General features: G+C 48.9%; 9 protein-coding genes across 9 annotated transcripts; 3 read left to right on the top strand and 6 right to left on the bottom strand.

Moving 5' to 3' along the window:
• Nucleotides 1–435: 435 nt before the first annotated feature.
• ACHE_30261A (uncharacterized protein) lies at nucleotides 436–2,581 on the top strand (the record flags this gene model as incomplete). The annotated part of the gene is made up of 7 exons (XM_043276860.1): nucleotides 436–684; nucleotides 754–782; nucleotides 829–1,193; nucleotides 1,249–1,362; nucleotides 1,417–1,742; nucleotides 1,796–2,185; nucleotides 2,240–2,581. 7 exons carry the CDS (start codon nucleotides 436–438, stop codon nucleotides 2,579–2,581), a joined length of 1,815 nt encoding a protein of 604 aa, XP_043134796.1.
• A 143-nt stretch (nucleotides 2,582–2,724) lies between these two features.
• On the bottom strand, nucleotides 2,725–3,594 carry ACHE_30260S (uncharacterized protein; the record flags this gene model as incomplete). The annotated part of the gene is made up of 1 exon (XM_043276859.1): nucleotides 2,725–3,594. One exon carries the CDS (start codon nucleotides 3,592–3,594, stop codon nucleotides 2,725–2,727), a length of 870 nt encoding a protein of 289 aa, XP_043134795.1.
• A 1,175-nt stretch (nucleotides 3,595–4,769) lies between these two features.
• On the top strand, nucleotides 4,770–5,559 carry arfA (putative ADP-ribosylation factor; the record flags this gene model as incomplete). Its single annotated transcript, XM_043276858.1, has 4 exons — nucleotides 4,770–4,917; nucleotides 5,038–5,282; nucleotides 5,342–5,407; nucleotides 5,467–5,559. The coding sequence occupies 4 exons, from the start codon at nucleotides 4,770–4,772 to the stop codon at nucleotides 5,557–5,559; spliced, it is 552 nt and encodes a 183-aa protein (XP_043134794.1).
• A 436-nt stretch (nucleotides 5,560–5,995) lies between these two features.
• On the bottom strand, nucleotides 5,996–6,901 carry ACHE_30258S (uncharacterized protein; the record flags this gene model as incomplete). The annotated part of the gene is made up of 2 exons (XM_043276857.1): nucleotides 5,996–6,838; nucleotides 6,899–6,901. The coding sequence occupies 2 exons, from the start codon at nucleotides 6,899–6,901 to the stop codon at nucleotides 5,996–5,998; spliced, it is 846 nt and encodes a 281-aa protein (XP_043134793.1).
• A 3,309-nt stretch (nucleotides 6,902–10,210) lies between these two features.
• On the top strand, nucleotides 10,211–10,692 carry ACHE_30257A (uncharacterized protein; the record flags this gene model as incomplete). The annotated part of the gene is made up of 3 exons (XM_043276856.1): nucleotides 10,211–10,396; nucleotides 10,472–10,511; nucleotides 10,574–10,692. 3 exons carry the CDS (start codon nucleotides 10,211–10,213, stop codon nucleotides 10,690–10,692), a joined length of 345 nt encoding a protein of 114 aa, XP_043134792.1.
• Nucleotides 10,693–11,214: 522 nt separating this feature from the next.
• ACHE_30256S (uncharacterized protein) lies at nucleotides 11,215–11,871 on the bottom strand (the record flags this gene model as incomplete). Its single annotated transcript, XM_043276855.1, has 1 exon — nucleotides 11,215–11,871. The coding sequence occupies one exon, from the start codon at nucleotides 11,869–11,871 to the stop codon at nucleotides 11,215–11,217; it is 657 nt and encodes a 218-aa protein (XP_043134791.1).
• Nucleotides 11,872–12,174: 303 nt separating this feature from the next.
• Nucleotides 12,175–12,597, bottom strand: ACHE_30255S (uncharacterized protein; the record flags this gene model as incomplete). The annotated part of the gene is made up of 1 exon (XM_043276852.1): nucleotides 12,175–12,597. One exon carries the CDS (start codon nucleotides 12,595–12,597, stop codon nucleotides 12,175–12,177), a length of 423 nt encoding a protein of 140 aa, XP_043134790.1.
• A 78-nt stretch (nucleotides 12,598–12,675) lies between these two features.
• Nucleotides 12,676–12,948, bottom strand: ACHE_30254S (uncharacterized protein; the record flags this gene model as incomplete). The annotated part of the gene is made up of 2 exons (XM_043276851.1): nucleotides 12,676–12,830; nucleotides 12,882–12,948. The coding sequence occupies 2 exons, from the start codon at nucleotides 12,946–12,948 to the stop codon at nucleotides 12,676–12,678; spliced, it is 222 nt and encodes a 73-aa protein (XP_043134789.1).
• Nucleotides 12,949–14,501: 1,553 nt separating this feature from the next.
• On the bottom strand, nucleotides 14,502–16,970 carry ACHE_30253S (DUF3405 domain-containing protein; the record flags this gene model as incomplete). Its single annotated transcript, XM_043276850.1, has 1 exon — nucleotides 14,502–16,970. The coding sequence occupies one exon, from the start codon at nucleotides 16,968–16,970 to the stop codon at nucleotides 14,502–14,504; it is 2,469 nt and encodes an 822-aa protein (XP_043134788.1).
• Nucleotides 16,971–17,290: the final 320 nt, after the last annotated feature.

Genomic DNA, 17,290 nt, shown 5'->3' with positions numbered 1-17,290 from the left:
TTAGGACACAGCGGTACTTCTGATCCATGAGTCCAACCAGGCCAAATCTAAATAAAGTACAGTTCTATGTATAACGCGATCTCAATAACACCAGAAACAGATAATCATAAATTCAATCCTTGACGGCGGCCCGACCCAGAGGTGGCGATTTCGCAGTCGCTGCGACCAATCATGGCAAGTCGTCTACCAACAGCGACGCGCCCATGTGCGACTCGGCGGCTAAATCAGCTTATGCTGAGAGAGTCCCGGCAGGCAGTCACAAGACAAGTCTGTATGTCGCAGATGATTGGGGTCATTTGCGAGGTGAATGATAGATCGGCAGTAGTTATAAATATGCGAGGCTCTTTCCCTCTTTCTTGTAAATAATAAAATACTTCTTGCCGGGAGCATTCAGTTGATGTCTTGTACAAAGTACCTTGGTTTTCAGCCCCGAAAATGACCGAATCTGGATTTTCAACATCTTCGGCTTTCCAGAAGCCGTATGAATATTACTCGAGTTTTGATAAACAACCCCACATTTGCGACAAATTTTGCGACATCGATGACGAGGCGAACTTCCAGACATATCTACACCTGCTCGAGGGCGCGCACACACGGAATTTCGTGTTGGATTTTGGGAATGAAGACGCATGGTGCGCAGTGAACTTGGAAAGAGACGATATCGCGTCGCTACTCCGCAGCCCAGTAAGTGTTGACTGGAGTCGACAAAGATTGCGCTTGGTTAGGATCGTATGCTGATGCTTTCGTCTCTAGAAGCCAAGATGCTTTGGAACGCGGTGGATGTAAGTGGATAACTGTCGCTTAGAGGGGCTTCACTGACTTGAACAGTAATATCTGGGCTCCAGAGGAACAGAAAAAGACGATCAAGACAATCATGAGCCATTATGGCGTCTCAGAACGGTTGCAAGGAATGATGTGCACCGAGCCCGTGGTACAAGCACCGACACCAAAGCCCGAAGAACCGGTTCCCATTTCCCCCGGCGCGAGTACTCTTCGTTCTAGGCGTTCGCGACGCAAGAGTATAGACCAATCAACCCAGACCGGAGTAGATGACCTCGAGAGCGGAATTTCGATGAGAGATTTGGATATGGATATGGAGGAAATACACAGAGCTGCGTCGTTCAAGGGTCTCACTTTCGCGCAAGTTGCAAACCAGATTTGGCATTTTTGTTCTGTGGATCATGGCCCGAGATGTATGACAACAACTTATCCGTATGTCTGCTTGGAACATGCTAATGGATATTCCAGATACTTGTATTGGATATAATTCTCTCTATGTGACTTCAAAAGTTCAGATTAGCAATGGGAAAGATTTACCAGATGGGAAGCGGTTGTGGTCATGGCTAATACTTTTCGACGACGGTACGGCATATATTCTGTTCAAGTTCTTGCTTTCTTATACTGACTCTATCCAAGGTACCGTCGTGTCGATACAAGAAAACCCCTATCCCAGACCAGCAGGACCGTTACCAGACGAAGTCAGAACCGTCCTAGGAACGGTACGCAGAAACATCCGATTCATCTTCTCTGGTGTATCTAGACAATACTCTGCCACATCTGAGAGCGAGTCGCTGGTCACGATTAGGGTACGGGGTCTCAACAGCAGCGCCGCGCCAGATCAGAGTATCAAACAAGAGGACAGCCCTAGTTTGCTCTTCTACTATATCTTCGATGACTGGTTTTCGAGCTATAGTCTTGTTGCGAAGCGCGAGCACAAGTACGGAGTGTCTCTTGATCAGCTGGTAGGAAACCCGTTCGTCCATGTCGTTGCATTTATCTAATAGGCGAAATACAGAGAGGAGATATGTTAAACAGACCGGCGGTCGAATTGGTTGGCGAACTACACTGGCTAGGTAGACAGTTAGCGGTTCTGAAACGGGTATACCAAAGCTACGAACTCATCATGTGGCGCCTACTACAACGACAGCGCTTGCTCCGTGAAGAAGCAAAGAACCGACCAGCGTTCACAATTGGCAGCGCTTTTATGGAGAGCGACTTTGGAGATCTGCGACAGCCGACACAGCAGAGCAACCTAAGCTTGATCAGCAACTATGATACTCAAGTGGGTGTTCAATTGAGCTCTGCGGCTGTGGCTCGGTTTGAACGGCTGTTGGACCGGATTAAGCTCTATTGTTTATCGGAAATTGAATCGTGCTTGGTAGAAAAGGAGTCTCTGACATTCCTGGTGAGCCACACCCCATGCTCTTGATGAATTCAGGTGTTGACCGATTGAACCCAGAACTTCAACTTAATCGCCCTGAAAGACTCACAAGCCGTCGAGAAGCTAACAAGAGTAACTGTCCTGCTCGCCAAAGTGACAATTCTGTTCCTGCCGGTCAGTCTAATGACCGGATACTTCTCAACCGAGCTGGCGGAAGTCAAAGGCGTGTACACGATCAATCAGTACTGGGTGAGTTTTGGGGTGATCGTGTTCCTGTCCTTTGTCCTGCTGGTGGTATTTGGCGTTGCTAGTGATACAGTGGAGGGAAAGACGATTTACAAGTCGTTGTTCCGGACATTCTTTCGCTTTTCGAAGCATCGGATGTCGCGCCCTCGAAGGGAGGGCGTTGAGCGGAACTGATTAATTGGTAGGGAAACCATGCAAATGCATTTGTAGCTACCAGAAAAACAATATACCTCATGTTGTTATTTTATGGAATCCAGTACAACAGATAGATAGCAGATCAAATTAGGCATTGCTTGATGTCTTATTCTAACTTCCTGCTAAAGATATTTAGCAATGTCGATAAGATCATGCGCACTCAGCTGGATGTCTGTTTCCCGGGGCCCAGGTTTACGATCAAATAAAGCCCGGAAGTGAATGTACATTCGCATGTTTTTAATTTCTCGATTCTGGCTGATATGTCCCATTTGCGAGATGTACTGCTGCTGATCAGCAGGATGCTGCAAAGCCAAAGGGGGCATATCCAGATATGGTTTTGTGAAATAGGACCTCCCAGGGGGTAACTGGCCCGGTTTTGCTAGCTGCCGCATCTCCCAGTCGACAGTTTTCTTTGCTCTGTTGATCAAAAGAGTGATCACCATGCGAACTTGACCACAGCTATTCTCGAACCACCAGCTGGCATCCTCGAACACCTTTTCCTGGGATTCACTCATTCCCGATACCATGACGAGAGTCGGCCACTTGACTTCTTCTGCGGGTAATGTTCGTCTCGTTGGTGGCAAGAAACAATCATCAGGTTGTTTCCCACCATGCCCGGTTAACGAACGATAAGCCGTCGTGCTCCCCCACCCAAATTCGAAAATTTCAACGCCTTTGTCGAGAAGGGCGTCGGTGATCTTGTCAGTCAAGCTTCTAATAATCATGGCATAAGCAGGCGATGGGATGATTCTGATCTGTCCCTTTTCGCCTTCCCAGCTAATTCTGTAAGTAACGCTGTCCATCATCTTGCGGTACACGCCTAGGAGGATTGAGGCACCCCTGGGCATTTTCTTCACCACGAGATATTGGTTGCCAGTCTCGCCATCTTCATTGAGCTTGCGATGAAGGGCTTCTGCTTCTTGTTGGAGTGCTGCTATACTCTTAAATTCGATGACCACGAGATCAGGTGGTGGAATTGATGTTAGTTTCATGTCGCCTGTTGGACGGTGATATGTGAATGTTAAGAGTCATTCTCAAATTTTGCGTGGACAGATAGGCAGACAAAAAGTATGGATGTAAGTATGAGCGAACAGACATCTTGTATGCTGCCTTCACCGGTACTATGGCTCGGAGTGGCTTTATCAGAGCCCTTGTTCGGTAACTCGTACACAGCCATGCTAACGGTGCGGCCAGCATCCATAGATACCTGTTTTTGAGTATGACGCGTAGAGGCCCACTATAATGTCCAGATTCCAGGGAACCTATCAGCGACTGGGGACACATAATAAAGTGGATGGGGATTGCCCATGGACGGCGGATGGGTGTCTTGTGGCCTCTCCATACTTGAAGAGGCAAAGACGGCACAAATCTGGTGCGGAAACACCGTGTCCTTTTCGGAGAGGGAATGTCTATGCAGAAAAGGTGGCATTTTGAGGACAGAGAGATTATATACAGTCGCCTATAACTCTTCATTTCAGTAGAAATATTCTATACTCTATTTTAATCCAATTCTATAATCGTTCTGGTACCTAATAACCTGTACCTGCTCCTGTTCACGGCCTAGTGACGGAAGCTACGCCGACCGCCGCACTCCTCGACCTGGCACCAAATTCCAACTAAACCACTTGGACTGTTCTATATTCACGTCTGACGCTCTTCTTTTTTCTCGTCTTCAGCGTCACGTTTACTACACCTAATATCACCTTATCTCTCTCTCTTTCTCTCTCGGTAAGTCGCTCTCAGATCTTCTCCTACCTCGTGGTTGTCCGTCTACCTGGCCTTTTTCGGAACACTACTCAGTATTTTGCTACTTGTGTCCTTGTCGCCCGCCGCATGGGATTCTTCCCTTCCCTTTCCCTTTCCCTCTGTGTCTTTTCCACCCCTGATCCATCACACTTCATCGTCTTCACCGTCCTTCTCCTTTCTTCTCTTTCAGCCTTAACCTTCCTCGGAAAGGAACAAATCCTGAATCCTATTGTTTCCCTCGTGCAGTCGGTGCTTACCCCGTGTCCTTTAATATCTCATCCAAAAACACACCACCACCGCCACTACCCCATTCACCATTCCCTTCCATTACCGAACATCTCACACTTCTGATCTCGTCCTTATCTAACACTTTGCGCTTTTCTATTCAGGGCCTCGAGGACATACTTTCACCACCGCAAACATGGGTCTCACCTTCTCGAAGTTGTTCGACAGACTATGGGGTCGTAAGGAGATGCGAATCCTGATGGTCGGTCTCGACGCCGCCGGAAAGACCACCATCCTGTATAAGCTGAAGTTGGGTGAAATCGTCACCACCATCCCCACAATTGGTCAGTCCTTCTCCCTCGACCACCAACGTGTATTTTAGGGTCGTTTCCGTCGTCGGAATGTTTTGCGCATGGAACACAGTCTCGGGTATTGAGCACGTGGGACTGACATCCCGTTTATAGGTTTCAACGTCGAGACCGTCGAGTACAAGAACATTCAATTCACCGTGTGGGATGTCGGTGGCCAGGACAAGATCCGTCCCCTCTGGAGACACTACTTCCAGAACACTCAGGGTATCATCTTCGTTGTTGACAGCAACGACCGTGACCGTATCGTCGAGGCCCGCGAAGAGTTGCAGCGTATGCTGAACGAAGATGAACTCCGTGACGCTCTCCTCCTTGTTTTCGCTAACAAGCAAGATTTGCCGGTATGGTTTTGTCACATGCGATTGCGGCTCGACTCTGGATACTGATGTCTACTTTCTAGAACGCCATGAGCCCCGCCGAGATTACCCAGCAGCTTGGTCTGCAGAGTCTCACCCGCCGTGCTTGGGTAAGTTTAACTGCTCATTACCGTTCTAACTGCTGTTTACTAATTTAATGTTTCACTAGTTCATCCAATCCACCTGCGCTACCACCGGTGATGGTCTCTACGAAGGTCTCGAGTGGCTCGCCGACGCTCTGCGGAAAACGAACCGTGACTAAACCCGTTGTAATGAGATGAACTGGAAGAGATTATACCTAGAACTTGCTTGGCAGGGAGTTGCGGGTGATGGATGGGACATTGGGGCCGCCGACAGAAAAATCAAAAAGGCACCACGTGTAGGGAAGGGAACTGTTACCTCGGTGCTTCCTTTTGTGTTCTCTAACGGCTCTTGATTTTATGCTAATAGCTTCGTTTCTCTTTCGTCCCGGCGTCGATCCAACGAATACTCTTGTGTTTTAAATCGTGTTTATTATTTCATTTCTTTTTCTTGCCTGTGTTTTTTTTTTTTTTTTTCTCTCTATGTGCGTTGCTACTGTCTGAGAACAGAATTTACGATTCACCTGAGGATGGTCATGAGCATTGTCTTTTTAGCATAAACTGTCTTCAGTAGGTATAAGAAAGAGATTCCGTTAATTATGCTATTACGCCATCTCCTCAATCTTCCATCACACATTCCCTCTCCCATCGCAACCCCCTTCCACTAACCCAACAGATGGCCGCCCGCACGATGTCGACAATCACCCTCAGCTCCTTTTCATCTCTCGGCGCATACACCATCACGAAATTCGGCGGCAACTTCCTCTTCCCCGTCCTCAACACCCGCCACCACCAGCTTTTCTCCCGCGCGATGGGATGCCTCTGTCCCCATCCCTTGACCAGAAACACCTTGACATCCGCCGGATGCAGACACAAATGCATGCTCCCATCACTCGGATGCGCATGACACACCTCCCCATTACAAGTCACGCGGGACCTGAACTTCTCCGCAACAAACACCCCCACGCTGTGTTTCTCAAAACACGACGTATCCGTGTATAACCCATGCGTATGCGTATGCATCCGCACCAGAGTCAACAACTCCTGGCTCAGCATTTCATACGTCGTCTGGTTGCCCTGCTGTGTTAACTGCCGCTGCGGCGCTATCCCCTTGACTACCGGTCGAGGGCCCTTCCGTGTCGGTAGCGCGTCGGATGCAAGATATCCATCTTGTGGATAGAGCGTCGGGGGTAGGCGAGGTGGTTCGAAGGGATTGCGGAGGGCGAAGGGGCGGAGACAGCAGAAGCCAATGTAGCCTTTTGGGGATTGGGGCACGCCGCCGGGGCCGAGGGCGATGAAGGCAGCATAATCTTTGCGGATTGTGTGGGAGAGGAAGAGGAGGAGGGGGATTGTGAGGAGGGTTAAGAGGGTGGTTGTTGTTGTGGTGTCGTTGCTGAAGGTGAGGTTGAGGTTGAGGTCGAGGAGGGAGGGGAGGAAGGGGATTGGTGGGTAGTGGTTTGTCTGGTTGAATGGTTAGACATATGCCCAATTGGTGGTTGTTGTTGTGGTGAGGTTGCTTACCATGACTTGGTAGCACTCCGCATAAGATACAAGTAGAGTTGGTCTGCAAGACCTCACGAATAAACCACAACTCAAAACAAGCGCACCAATGCTCTTATATTCATACTATGTACAGTCCATGTGACATGCCTTTCTGTGGTTGATAACCACTGAACCTGGAATGTTTTGACCATTCCCCATCGTCAAGGTTGCATCATGCTCCACTCCTTACTCTCAGCTCTGTAGTATAAACCCCGTACTCCGTACAAATAGCCCATAACTAGTCCAGGAATAGACTTAAATAGGATTTACACCGCACCAAGTAACCGTCATTTTATGCCAATAAAACAAACTACAGAGTATCGACACGTAGAATACATGTACATTATTGCGTTCAGCCAGCCAGCCAACCTGCCAGCCACCTATCGCCACCTACATATGGAAAGACCTCCGTCCAGCACTACTTCTAATAGTACTATGCACATGACTCCGTGGCATAAATCCTCCGATAATCCATGATCATGCGGTGTACACAGCACTCGTACAAAGTACAGAACACAAGTCTGGCCGCTGATATACTACGCACCCACGGAGCCAGGCAGGCAGATCTGCATTGTTGTACGATGCATAGCAGTTATGTACGGAGTAGCATTTCCGCGATGTACGGGACTGGGCTGTGCGGGTTTTGAGTCATACTGTGGTATTGTGGGATAGACTGGCTATCTCAGACCGAATGGTTATGGAATGGATAATTGGATATCTTGATAACAGGAAGTTAATTACTGCCTGAGGTGTTTTCCGTATCTTAAAGGATCTTGTAGATGCGCTATGCCTAATCAGGCTAGTTCAGGCTCCAAACCACCATACCCGGATAGGCAACAATACCTAGTATGGCCTCAGGCCAGTAGAGCAAACAAACGTCAGAACTACAAAATGTCAGATATAAGCGTGTTTATCTTCTACATCTTCTTCAACACAGGGATTGACGGACAGAGTACAGAAGAGAAACCCAAGACGGACGGCGCAGATGCTCCTGCAAATACCGAAGAAATGGACGGAGAAGCATCTGGAGCTAGCAAATGTCAGATTGACTACCGGTGTACCTGCAGAGGAAATTGTGGACCCCATTGAATATCTCCGAGGACGGGGAAGAGAGTGGGTATCTATATATTTCCGGGCTGGAAGTATACTGAAACTTCATAACGCGACAGAGTTCGAGGAAATCGCAAATCCTCTCAACACAACCCCCAATGGCGTGAAAAAGACGGGCTTGGATCATGAACAAGAACATTACTGCCGTTTTCGTCGGGAACTTAGTGATTTAAGGGGCAAGAACACAGTGGTTGGTGAAGATGATCATCTTTTCCCGCATATTGGTGTCCTTACAAGTATTATCGACGAGACAACGTGGCCAGCTGGGATTGGCGACAAATGGTAAGTATCATGGTGAGACCGTACCTAAATTTGAATTGAATCTAACGAGAAAGTGAAAAGGAGGGCAGCAAATTGCTTTTCTACTTCTTTCAAAATCCCCACTCTGAACGTCCGCGGTAGATTCTCAGCTGATGGGGCCATTATGAAAGGGCATCAGTATCGGTCATCTTTTACTGACTATGGAAAGCCCCTTGTTCTTCTCTCAATTAATATAATCCGACTTCCGCATAATATGCGTTAATATTAGCATTTATCCAGATAGTAAGAGAAAACTGCCGCTCAAGAGAAGCCAAGCACGAAGTCCCACAGGCCCTTCTCCAGCTTGTCCTATCCTACAATGAGAACCCAGATCTTGACGACTACGAGGCCTATTTGGTTACTACTGAGCGCACGGTGGCTCATGTGTGTCTGGCAGTAGTGTCTGGGACATACTTGAGGAATCTCTTTGCGCACCGGCGACTGTCTGAAACGTTTAAGCTGCATCATTCAGAGTCGTTTGAATTACGGAAGGAATCAAGAATGAGGGAATTTGTTAGGATTATGACTGCTCTGCATCGGCATCTTTTGAAGACTAGTGGGATGGATCAAGTGGATTTTAAGAGCGGAAGGGTTGTCTGATATAGGGTTTACTTTGGGGGGAGCTCATCTACTTGTAGGTTAACTCAAGTAATATTTAGTCTGTATAGAATGAATATCCTATTGGAATATTTGATTACTCTCGATCATATGCTCCATGTCTATCGAGGAACCATGCCCGTGGCGTATATGAAAGATCTATTCCAAGGTAAACGGCCAGGGCCGTTGGAATCGTACCGTTCAAGGGAGTTTGATTTTTCAGAGGTTGAAGGGCGGAGAGAGTCGTTTAGGGTTACAATGAAGTTTCTCCGGCATCTTCTTGAGTTGAGGTTTGGCTCGACCAGATTAGGACAATTATGCTACGCACTAGGGACATTTGGTTGTACACGGAGTTATGGAGTACGTAGTCGGCAGAGAGACGTATGATAGTACCAAAACATGATGAATTTATGCAGGGACATCCACTCCCCAGGTGATAGGATTGCGTATACACAGGTAAGCAGTACCAACAAGGAACCCTAAAAGCATATCTCAAGGGGCATGGTAGCAGAGAGCTCTCGTGTTACCAATCCTGAGCCTCCGAATTGCCTTCCCTGCTCTATCCTGAATGCCCGAGAAACGCCCAGTCAGTGAACAAGCTGGTATATCAGCTGCTGGTTGTGCCGAATGCTGGGTTCTTTTTGTCTTCTCCGCGGAACCTTGCGGAAGTACACATGGACCCCGAGTTCAAAGTTTAGGCAAATAAAGGGGTTCAGGACAGCATATTTAAAAGGGAATTATGATCAAGTTACAACGTTCTCAACAATTTAGGCCCTCACATTATCCACATATGCACTGGCAAAGAGCCAGACTCGATTGGGACGTCAACAAAAGAAGTTTCAATTCTAACTTGGAATCGACAGCATCCGCACGATTAATGATGAGTGTTTTCGCCGGCGGACTTAAGAGAACTGAAGGAGCGCCTTTATTTCACTAGTCTGTTAAACGTCTATGTCATTATAGGAACTGAGATCAATCTTTTAGCGATGTCTACGGTGGCATCCGACGCCGGGAGTCTGGGAAGCAACTTCTTTAACGGGAGCCAGCCTTACGGACAACGATATGATGTCACTCATATTAGAAACCTGCTGGTAGAAATGGGAAGGGATCTTCAGACCAATGGCAGCACTCTATGCAAAGGGACAATTATGCCGCCATCCCAAAAATCGCTGGCGACGCCCAATTAGACAACAAGAAATACTAGTCTTCCTTGAGAAATGGCAGGCGCACAATCAGAAGGAAGCATGCTTCGCGGGGACCTCCCATGTCCGCTTAGTCGCGGGCATGTACCAAAAGCAAGGCCGACAGACATTCCTGGCCAAGGCCTTTGATCTGATGAAGGATCCGGGCGGCAAGCCCGGCGACAAGTACATCGGTTCCTCTTGGTCAGCTAACAGTGATACCTGGTGGGCCGACCACTACAATATTGACGACGATGGGAAGGATGAGGATGTTGCCAACTGGAAGAAGGTCAGCAAGCCAAACTCATATGAAACGTTCGGCGAAGTGAAGGGTGGTGTTGTTAAGGAGGGTCATGAAGGGCAGGATGGCCTCGCGGACATTTATAAATACCTCCAGCAGCAAGGTAAGCAGCTTGCGTATATTCAATCTTATAGTGATCTGGAGAACTGACATCTTGTTCCATAGGAGAGGAGCTTCAAAAGAAGAGCCAGCCGTACAACGTCATCGGCAAGGTTGCCGGCAACAACTGTATCACCGAAGCGTTTCTCAAAACAATCACCGTGGACAAGGAGAAGTGCGAGTAGATCACCCGGTGAAAATGGTGGGCTTTTATGATAACTGTCATTTTCTTTTATTTGGAGTTTGGTTACTGGCGTTCCAAATACTTGACGAATGTATCTATATGACAGTTAGGAAAAACCGAAAAATCTTTCCATATATACACTTCACTATAGCATGCGGCTCATTGACAAACCTAGACCACTACTAGCAGCGACAAGCCATTTGCCATCAATTCCTCTTGGCTTCAATGACTCGTATAAGTAATGCTTCTTCAAAGCGCTATAGAAAACTTCACCGGATGGCCACCCAATAGATAGATTGATAGTTGACGATAGATAGTAAACAATCAGATAGTCAGTTGAATAGTTGTAGAAAAAAGCTATCGTACAGAAGTGTGACCGAAGCGAGGTGCAAATGTCAACAAGCGCCTACTGAAGTTGAGTACATATAGTTCGTCCATCTTTGGCATACATACAGTCAGTGGGTATAAATTGATTTCAATGTAGCAAACTAACAAAATTCATCACGATCAAAACTTTGATGATTCAATAATCAAAGTCCCCCACAAAAACTCTTTGATGGTCACACTTGAGAAGTTCAACCACATCAACACGAAAATGTTCATCGATCTTGGGATAGTTCTCCCTCTGCACTGTAAAGCGACCAAGCCCTTCCTCACTCACAACAAGGCTCATCGTGTCATACTCAATGGCGAGCCTGCCAATCAAGGCTGAACCCTCCCCGTCTGGCTCATAGGCAATAGATGATTCCCTCTTCCAGGTGATCAAAGCTGCTAAAATTGGGTTCTTATTCTTGTCCAAATCAACCTGGATCGAGACATTTTCCTTTTTTGAAGACGGGGTCCGAAGAACACGGTGCACGGGCTCTAATTGAAATATACAAGGCCTTTCTTCCTCGACAGATCCTTTGGGATAGAAGAGACCAAACCTAACTTGCTGATCCTGACTGCTTCCAGAGACCAGAAGAACGATGGGCGGTGTTTCAGTTATATGGTCCTTCAGTTTACCCAGGTCCAGCTGATTAATTCTAGCAGTCCAATCAACAGACACGCCTTCTAAAAGAAGGTAACGGGGTAACATGATTCCAAGTTGGCTGAGAATCGGGAGGCTGAAGATATAGCCTGAAGAGGGCGCCTCACGGTGCGCAGATGGGTTATATGATTCTCTGAGGAATGCCTGCATCTCACTTAATGATGAGGGATATCTGTTCTGAGGCAAAGGCCTGGAACAGGCCAGGGGACTTAGGAGTCGAGACAAGCCTAAGAGTAAGCAGGGCTACTACGGTGAGTATAGTACCAAATAGGATATACTCAGTGTTTCTCACCATGTCGTTTTTTATCACTCGATCAAATACATCCCAGGAAATACCATTTGGGCCCGCTTGAAATGCCGCCAGTAAGCAGTCTGCAACCTTTTCCGTTTGTGGAATGGATGTTGCGAAATCTTTAGCCTCAATGCCGCTACTGAATAAATTCAAAACCACCATCAGACGTAGAAGCGACCGGAACTCATCCGTTGGAATGAATTGATCCAAATCTCTTGACCAAGAGGACGGGAACTGCGAGGGAGGGGCTGCTTAGGGCCTTGAATCATCACTTTAGGTTGATCTGGGTGTCTACGCCGATTCTTCATCCCAGAAAGGACATTTATCAGATCACGGTCATCAGCTTCTTCTCGCAGACTCTTATTCCGGGATACTTTCCCTGAAGCCAAGCTGGCCATACTCTGGAAGCAGATCCGTCGCTCGTTATTGGAGAAATATGCACTATCCACGTCCCCCAGAAAGTTGGACAAAAGAATGACTGCCGTGCGCAGCACTCTCTGGATGAGAAGTTCTTCCGGATCATTCTGGTATGGAAACGAGCCTAACCGCAGCAGATATCGGTGTATAATAGGGACGGCTTCCATGAGAATTGCTCCTAAATCGAGGGGAAAGGTGCTCTGCAAAAAGTTCGCGAGGCTCTTTTCCGACCAGACTGGATCCAATTAGTTTTCTATCGTGCCGGTCTTAACCACACCAATCAACAGACATTTTGTTGACTCCGATGTGTCGCAGAAGATGTTGAACACCTTCTCGAACCAGTGTCTCTCCTCACCCAAACCACTCGCGGTTCTATCCGCGTGTCTTTGAGTCAACTCATCTACATAACAATTAGTTCATGCCATCTTGAAGGAAATATGGGGAGTAATACCGCGGGTCTGCACTGGAGGAGGAAATTCATAGAGCTCTGGACGGTCGGTTGACTGCGATTGACCCATGGCGACTGTTGTTCATTTGATGGTGTTTCCCAGACAGATTGTGGAATGGGCTGACTACTTGACTCCTCCAGGAGCTGTTAACAGTCATCATTCTTGGGAGCTAGTGGCAACAGGAACGCAGCCTCACTGAAGGATCGTACGAGGCCCAATACTACTGTTTGTTGGTATAGTGGTCGCAGTATAGCGCCATGTGGCTCGTTCCTGCTGACGTGGCTGTTGGAGCGTGGTCTCGGTTAGCTCAAAGGGGAACTCGGGAGTCGATTATTCCGTGACTAACAAGGCCTATACGGAGAGATATAGCTTAGAAGAAGTGGTATATCGCCTATCGATCGTACGTGTGTGTACACAGCTGATTGAGTGCTCGTCTATCTATATGTGCGTATGTGTGTATGTGTGTGTAACTATTTGACGTCGAGGGTCGGGTATTCCCACGCTTCCTTGGAAGCGGAAGCGGGGAAATCCCTGGTCCCGGAGCGGGACATACAACGGGCAGATCGGAACTGTCACCTAGCTAAACTACAAGCACGGACGCAAGAATAATGCCCGCCTGTCACCAGGCATTCGGCCAGAGGCCACGCCTCAGGCGGTCTCCGCTATGGGGACAGCCCCCGGGAACAAGGCATAGCCGCGCTAGTGAAAGCCCGCAAACACCGAAAACTCGAAAAGCCAGATAACCAGAGGGAGGGAGATACAGGCGAGCCAAGCGCCTCGCCTCCACCCCCAACACCTCTGTTCATGGACTTTGAAATGGAAACCCAGACGCCATCAGCCATGCTGGAGCCACAGTGCCCAAACAAACAACTTTGAGCTCGCAAAAAAAGGCCAGCATCGCCCTACAAGCCCAGGCCACAAAAGAAAAAGGGGAGGACAAGGAGATACTGAAGTTCCTCAACCTACTAGACAAGAAGGTCTCCTCTATGAAACAGAAAAGCCTCCCCAGGGCCTCGTCTTTCAGCAAGGCCCTCCAGACCTTCATGCACAACTACTTCACCCAACCCGGTGCCAATGCAAAATAACCAAGGCCACACAGCCAACCCAGCCCCAGCTAGCCCCCCCAAAACATATGCAAACGCTATTCCTCCGTCCAAATCAGACAGCAAAACTATGAGACAACTTGTTGCCTCAGCCCCCACGCCAGTAAGGCCTCTTCGCCTTTTCCTTCGACTCCCAGCAGACCACCCTGCCCGCCATGGTCGCTGAAACGCCGCGTGGAAATGACGCCGTAAACGGCTTCACTGGCGGTCACTTTCGGCGTCGATTTCACAGGTACTCACATTCTAGTTGTAATATTATTAATTCTTCCAATTTAACATGTTCATAAATAATTCTATTAGCAAGCCAGTCTCAAGGAAAAGAGAGCAATCTTTTAGATCCGGACATATTCAGATATCTTCTATAGCAGATGGCTCGCTGAAAAAACTCCTTTATTCGCCAGATATCCAGATTCCAATAGTAGTGTATCCAAAGTATGCAGCCAACACGCAACACATATACATCGAAAATATTTTATCCAGATACATCAAAACAGATCCTCAGAAGCAAAATAAGCAAGATCAATCATCCTTAATAACCTGATCATTCTGGAGCTCATTCTCCGACTTCTCTCCGTCGTCAATCACCATATCTACTTCCTTGATCGGATGTAACAGCATCGGTGGCAGACACATCCGCCCCTCACCCGCCAGCTCCTCCTGCTCACCACCGTCGTTATCAACCCGGTATCCGAGCCAGCGTCTCCAGAGGTTAGGGGAGAAGCCTGCGGAGTAGAAAAAAGTCGTACCGCGGAAGTTGTGCTCGCGCTCGCCGAAGATGGCTGTCCGAGCACCACCAGACGCGCCGTTGCGGCCGGCGTTGAAGACCGATTCGAGGTAGGTTGTCGGCCAGCGGCGGTCCATATAGATTGAGTGTGGAATGGATACGGCCTTGAAGCCGTGGTGGAGGGCGGTGGTTGCGGGGAACATTTCGGAGAACATGCTGTGGCGCTTGAGGCTGGTTTCCTTGTGCATGGTTTGGAGGAGTTTGCGGGAGAGGCGCGAGGCGGTTATGATCACGGTGCGTCGAGGGGGCATGCCGTTGTCCTTGTTATAACCTGTCACGTCGTCGCGAAGAATCCAGGTTGTGCCTTCGGGGTCGTAGAGCGGGTTGAACACGATCAAGTCTGCGTCCTCGCCAACACCCCATTCATACTTGTCCTTCTCCATCGTGGTTGGGGGGATGCCTTCGCCTTCCACCTCAAGGATGTCCTGCTCAACTGGGCGCACGGGACCCCAGATAGACTGGTCGCCCTGACTTTGCCATGAACCTCGACCAATTCCAGGACCTCCTTTGCTCGGGTCTGTCCACATGTTGTTGGGGCTGTTAGTGCCGGTCTCGGTTTGTACCCGTACCATTTGTTTGAAATCCTCCCAGGATCCGTGCACGGATGGAACATAGAATCGAGCACTGCGTTCCCAAAGGCCCTTCCGGGGCTGTGCTTTGGCCCAGTTGGAGACCTTCTCGAAGAAATGGTACCAGTGACCAGTGTTGCGCGCGTCCATCTCCCAATTCCAGTAGTAGTCATATTCCGGATGCTGGTGGCCAAAGTACTGCATGCACATGAAGGTACTCCGGTACACACCATAGATCGGCAGGCCTCGCATCCCGGTCTCTTCCAGACCGGGGTACATGAGTTCCATCTGCTTTTCCGACCAAAGAGTTCCCATTCCGCGGAATTCCTCCGGGAGCGAATCGTTGAGTACCCGCTCGTAAATCTCGTCATCAGCCCAGATTTGCAGGTTCAGGTCCTTCACATGGACGAGGAAATGTACCACGTATTCTCCGCCCGACAGAAGAGAAAGCTCTGAAATGAGGGAGCGCAGGTACAGAATGTCTTCAGGTGTGTAACGGAAATCAGACCAAGTCCGGATAACGACGGCTGTCCGAGGCAAACGGTCCGTACCAGTTTTTGGCGGATGCTTTTGCTCGTTCGTAGACAATGGCTTTTCGTGTTTCGGAACGCCGACAGGCATGGACAAGAAGCGATCCGGTCGCGCCTCTGGCAGATCCTTAAAGCGATGGTTGTTGCTGGCCACGCAACGGTTTTGAGCAGCAGCCCAGTCCACTTTACGGAAATCTACCGGAGGGTGATCCTCCCAGACACGTTCAGAGCCATCACGGTGGCCCTCCAATCCTGCGCCGATGCCTCCTTTTCTGACACTGTATCCCAACCCGTAAGGACCAAAACGACCGAAGCGGTCGAAACAAACATCATCTTTTATCCCCAACACCTCATTCGATCCAATAACAGCATCGGGGAACCCACGAGGAACACCTGGGTAATAGTGGACCTGTGGAACCTTGACCGTTTGCTCTTCATCCAAGAAACACTCGCGCTTCTCGCCATATTTCTTCACGTACTCCGGTGATGAATACTCGGGGTACGGATTGAACACCGAGCTGGAGAACGGAAGACCCCCATTGTCTCTGGATTGAATGCGGTTCTCTTCCTCCGCAATGGCATCTGCTGCTCCCAATCCCAATTCCTCCGATCCATCCCCAGGGTATTCCGGCGCGTTGTCCTTACGCGGTACCAGACTCTTCAGACCACCTTGATACCGTTTCAAAAACGGGAAGCTCTCCCATACCGGCGGTTTCGCCATCGGTCTCGGTAATTCGATATGAACGTTCATAACAGACGAGGCAAGCGTAAATCGGAAAAGTGTCACGATAAAAAGTACAAGCCCCGAAAACAACGCCAGGCAGAGCCATCGCATGATCCTATTAGGAACGCGAAAGCCGACCCCGGCGCGCGTGCGCCGCAGGGCTGCAGGTGCTAACATGGGCTGCTGCTGAGCCTGTTGGTAGGAGGTAGCGACGGCCTGGGGTGGCGGGGATGACTCGAAATCGCTGTCTGAATCGAAGGAGCTACGACGGCGACGTTTATATCGGGCAACGGGGGGCTGTTTTTCGAGGTCGATGGTGTCGGGGACACGGTTAGAGTTGGCCTTGTAGGCGGAGGAATGCCTCCGTGTCTGGATGGTCATGGTTGCGGGCCGTAGCAGGCAAGCATCGACCGAGTCGACGTCACAGAAGTTCGAGAAGGCGCAAACAACGGTAAATCAGTGGGACAACGGCATTGAATATGAATATTTTCGTTTCGGTGGAAGAAAAACGAGGGAGGGTTGTAATCTCGTCTATTTGTGTGTTTTGTTCGTGGTCAGTTTCACGGCAGCAGCCAGAAACAGGAGAGGGGAGTATGCGCTATCACCAACCACCGCAGAACCGCTCTCTTGGCCAGAAAGATCAATTCTCTGAGCTGTCAGGGAGAAGGAACAAAGATAACAGCGCCGTTAAGGGTCCAGTC

This window comes from Aspergillus chevalieri, chromosome 3 (assembly GCF_016861735.1).
Source record: "Aspergillus chevalieri M1 DNA, chromosome 3, nearly complete sequence".
NCBI classification, from domain to species: domain Eukaryota; kingdom Fungi; phylum Ascomycota; class Eurotiomycetes; order Eurotiales; family Aspergillaceae; genus Aspergillus; species Aspergillus chevalieri.
Note: the sequence above shows the minus strand (reverse complement) of the source record. Positions and strands in the feature narration are given on the sequence as shown.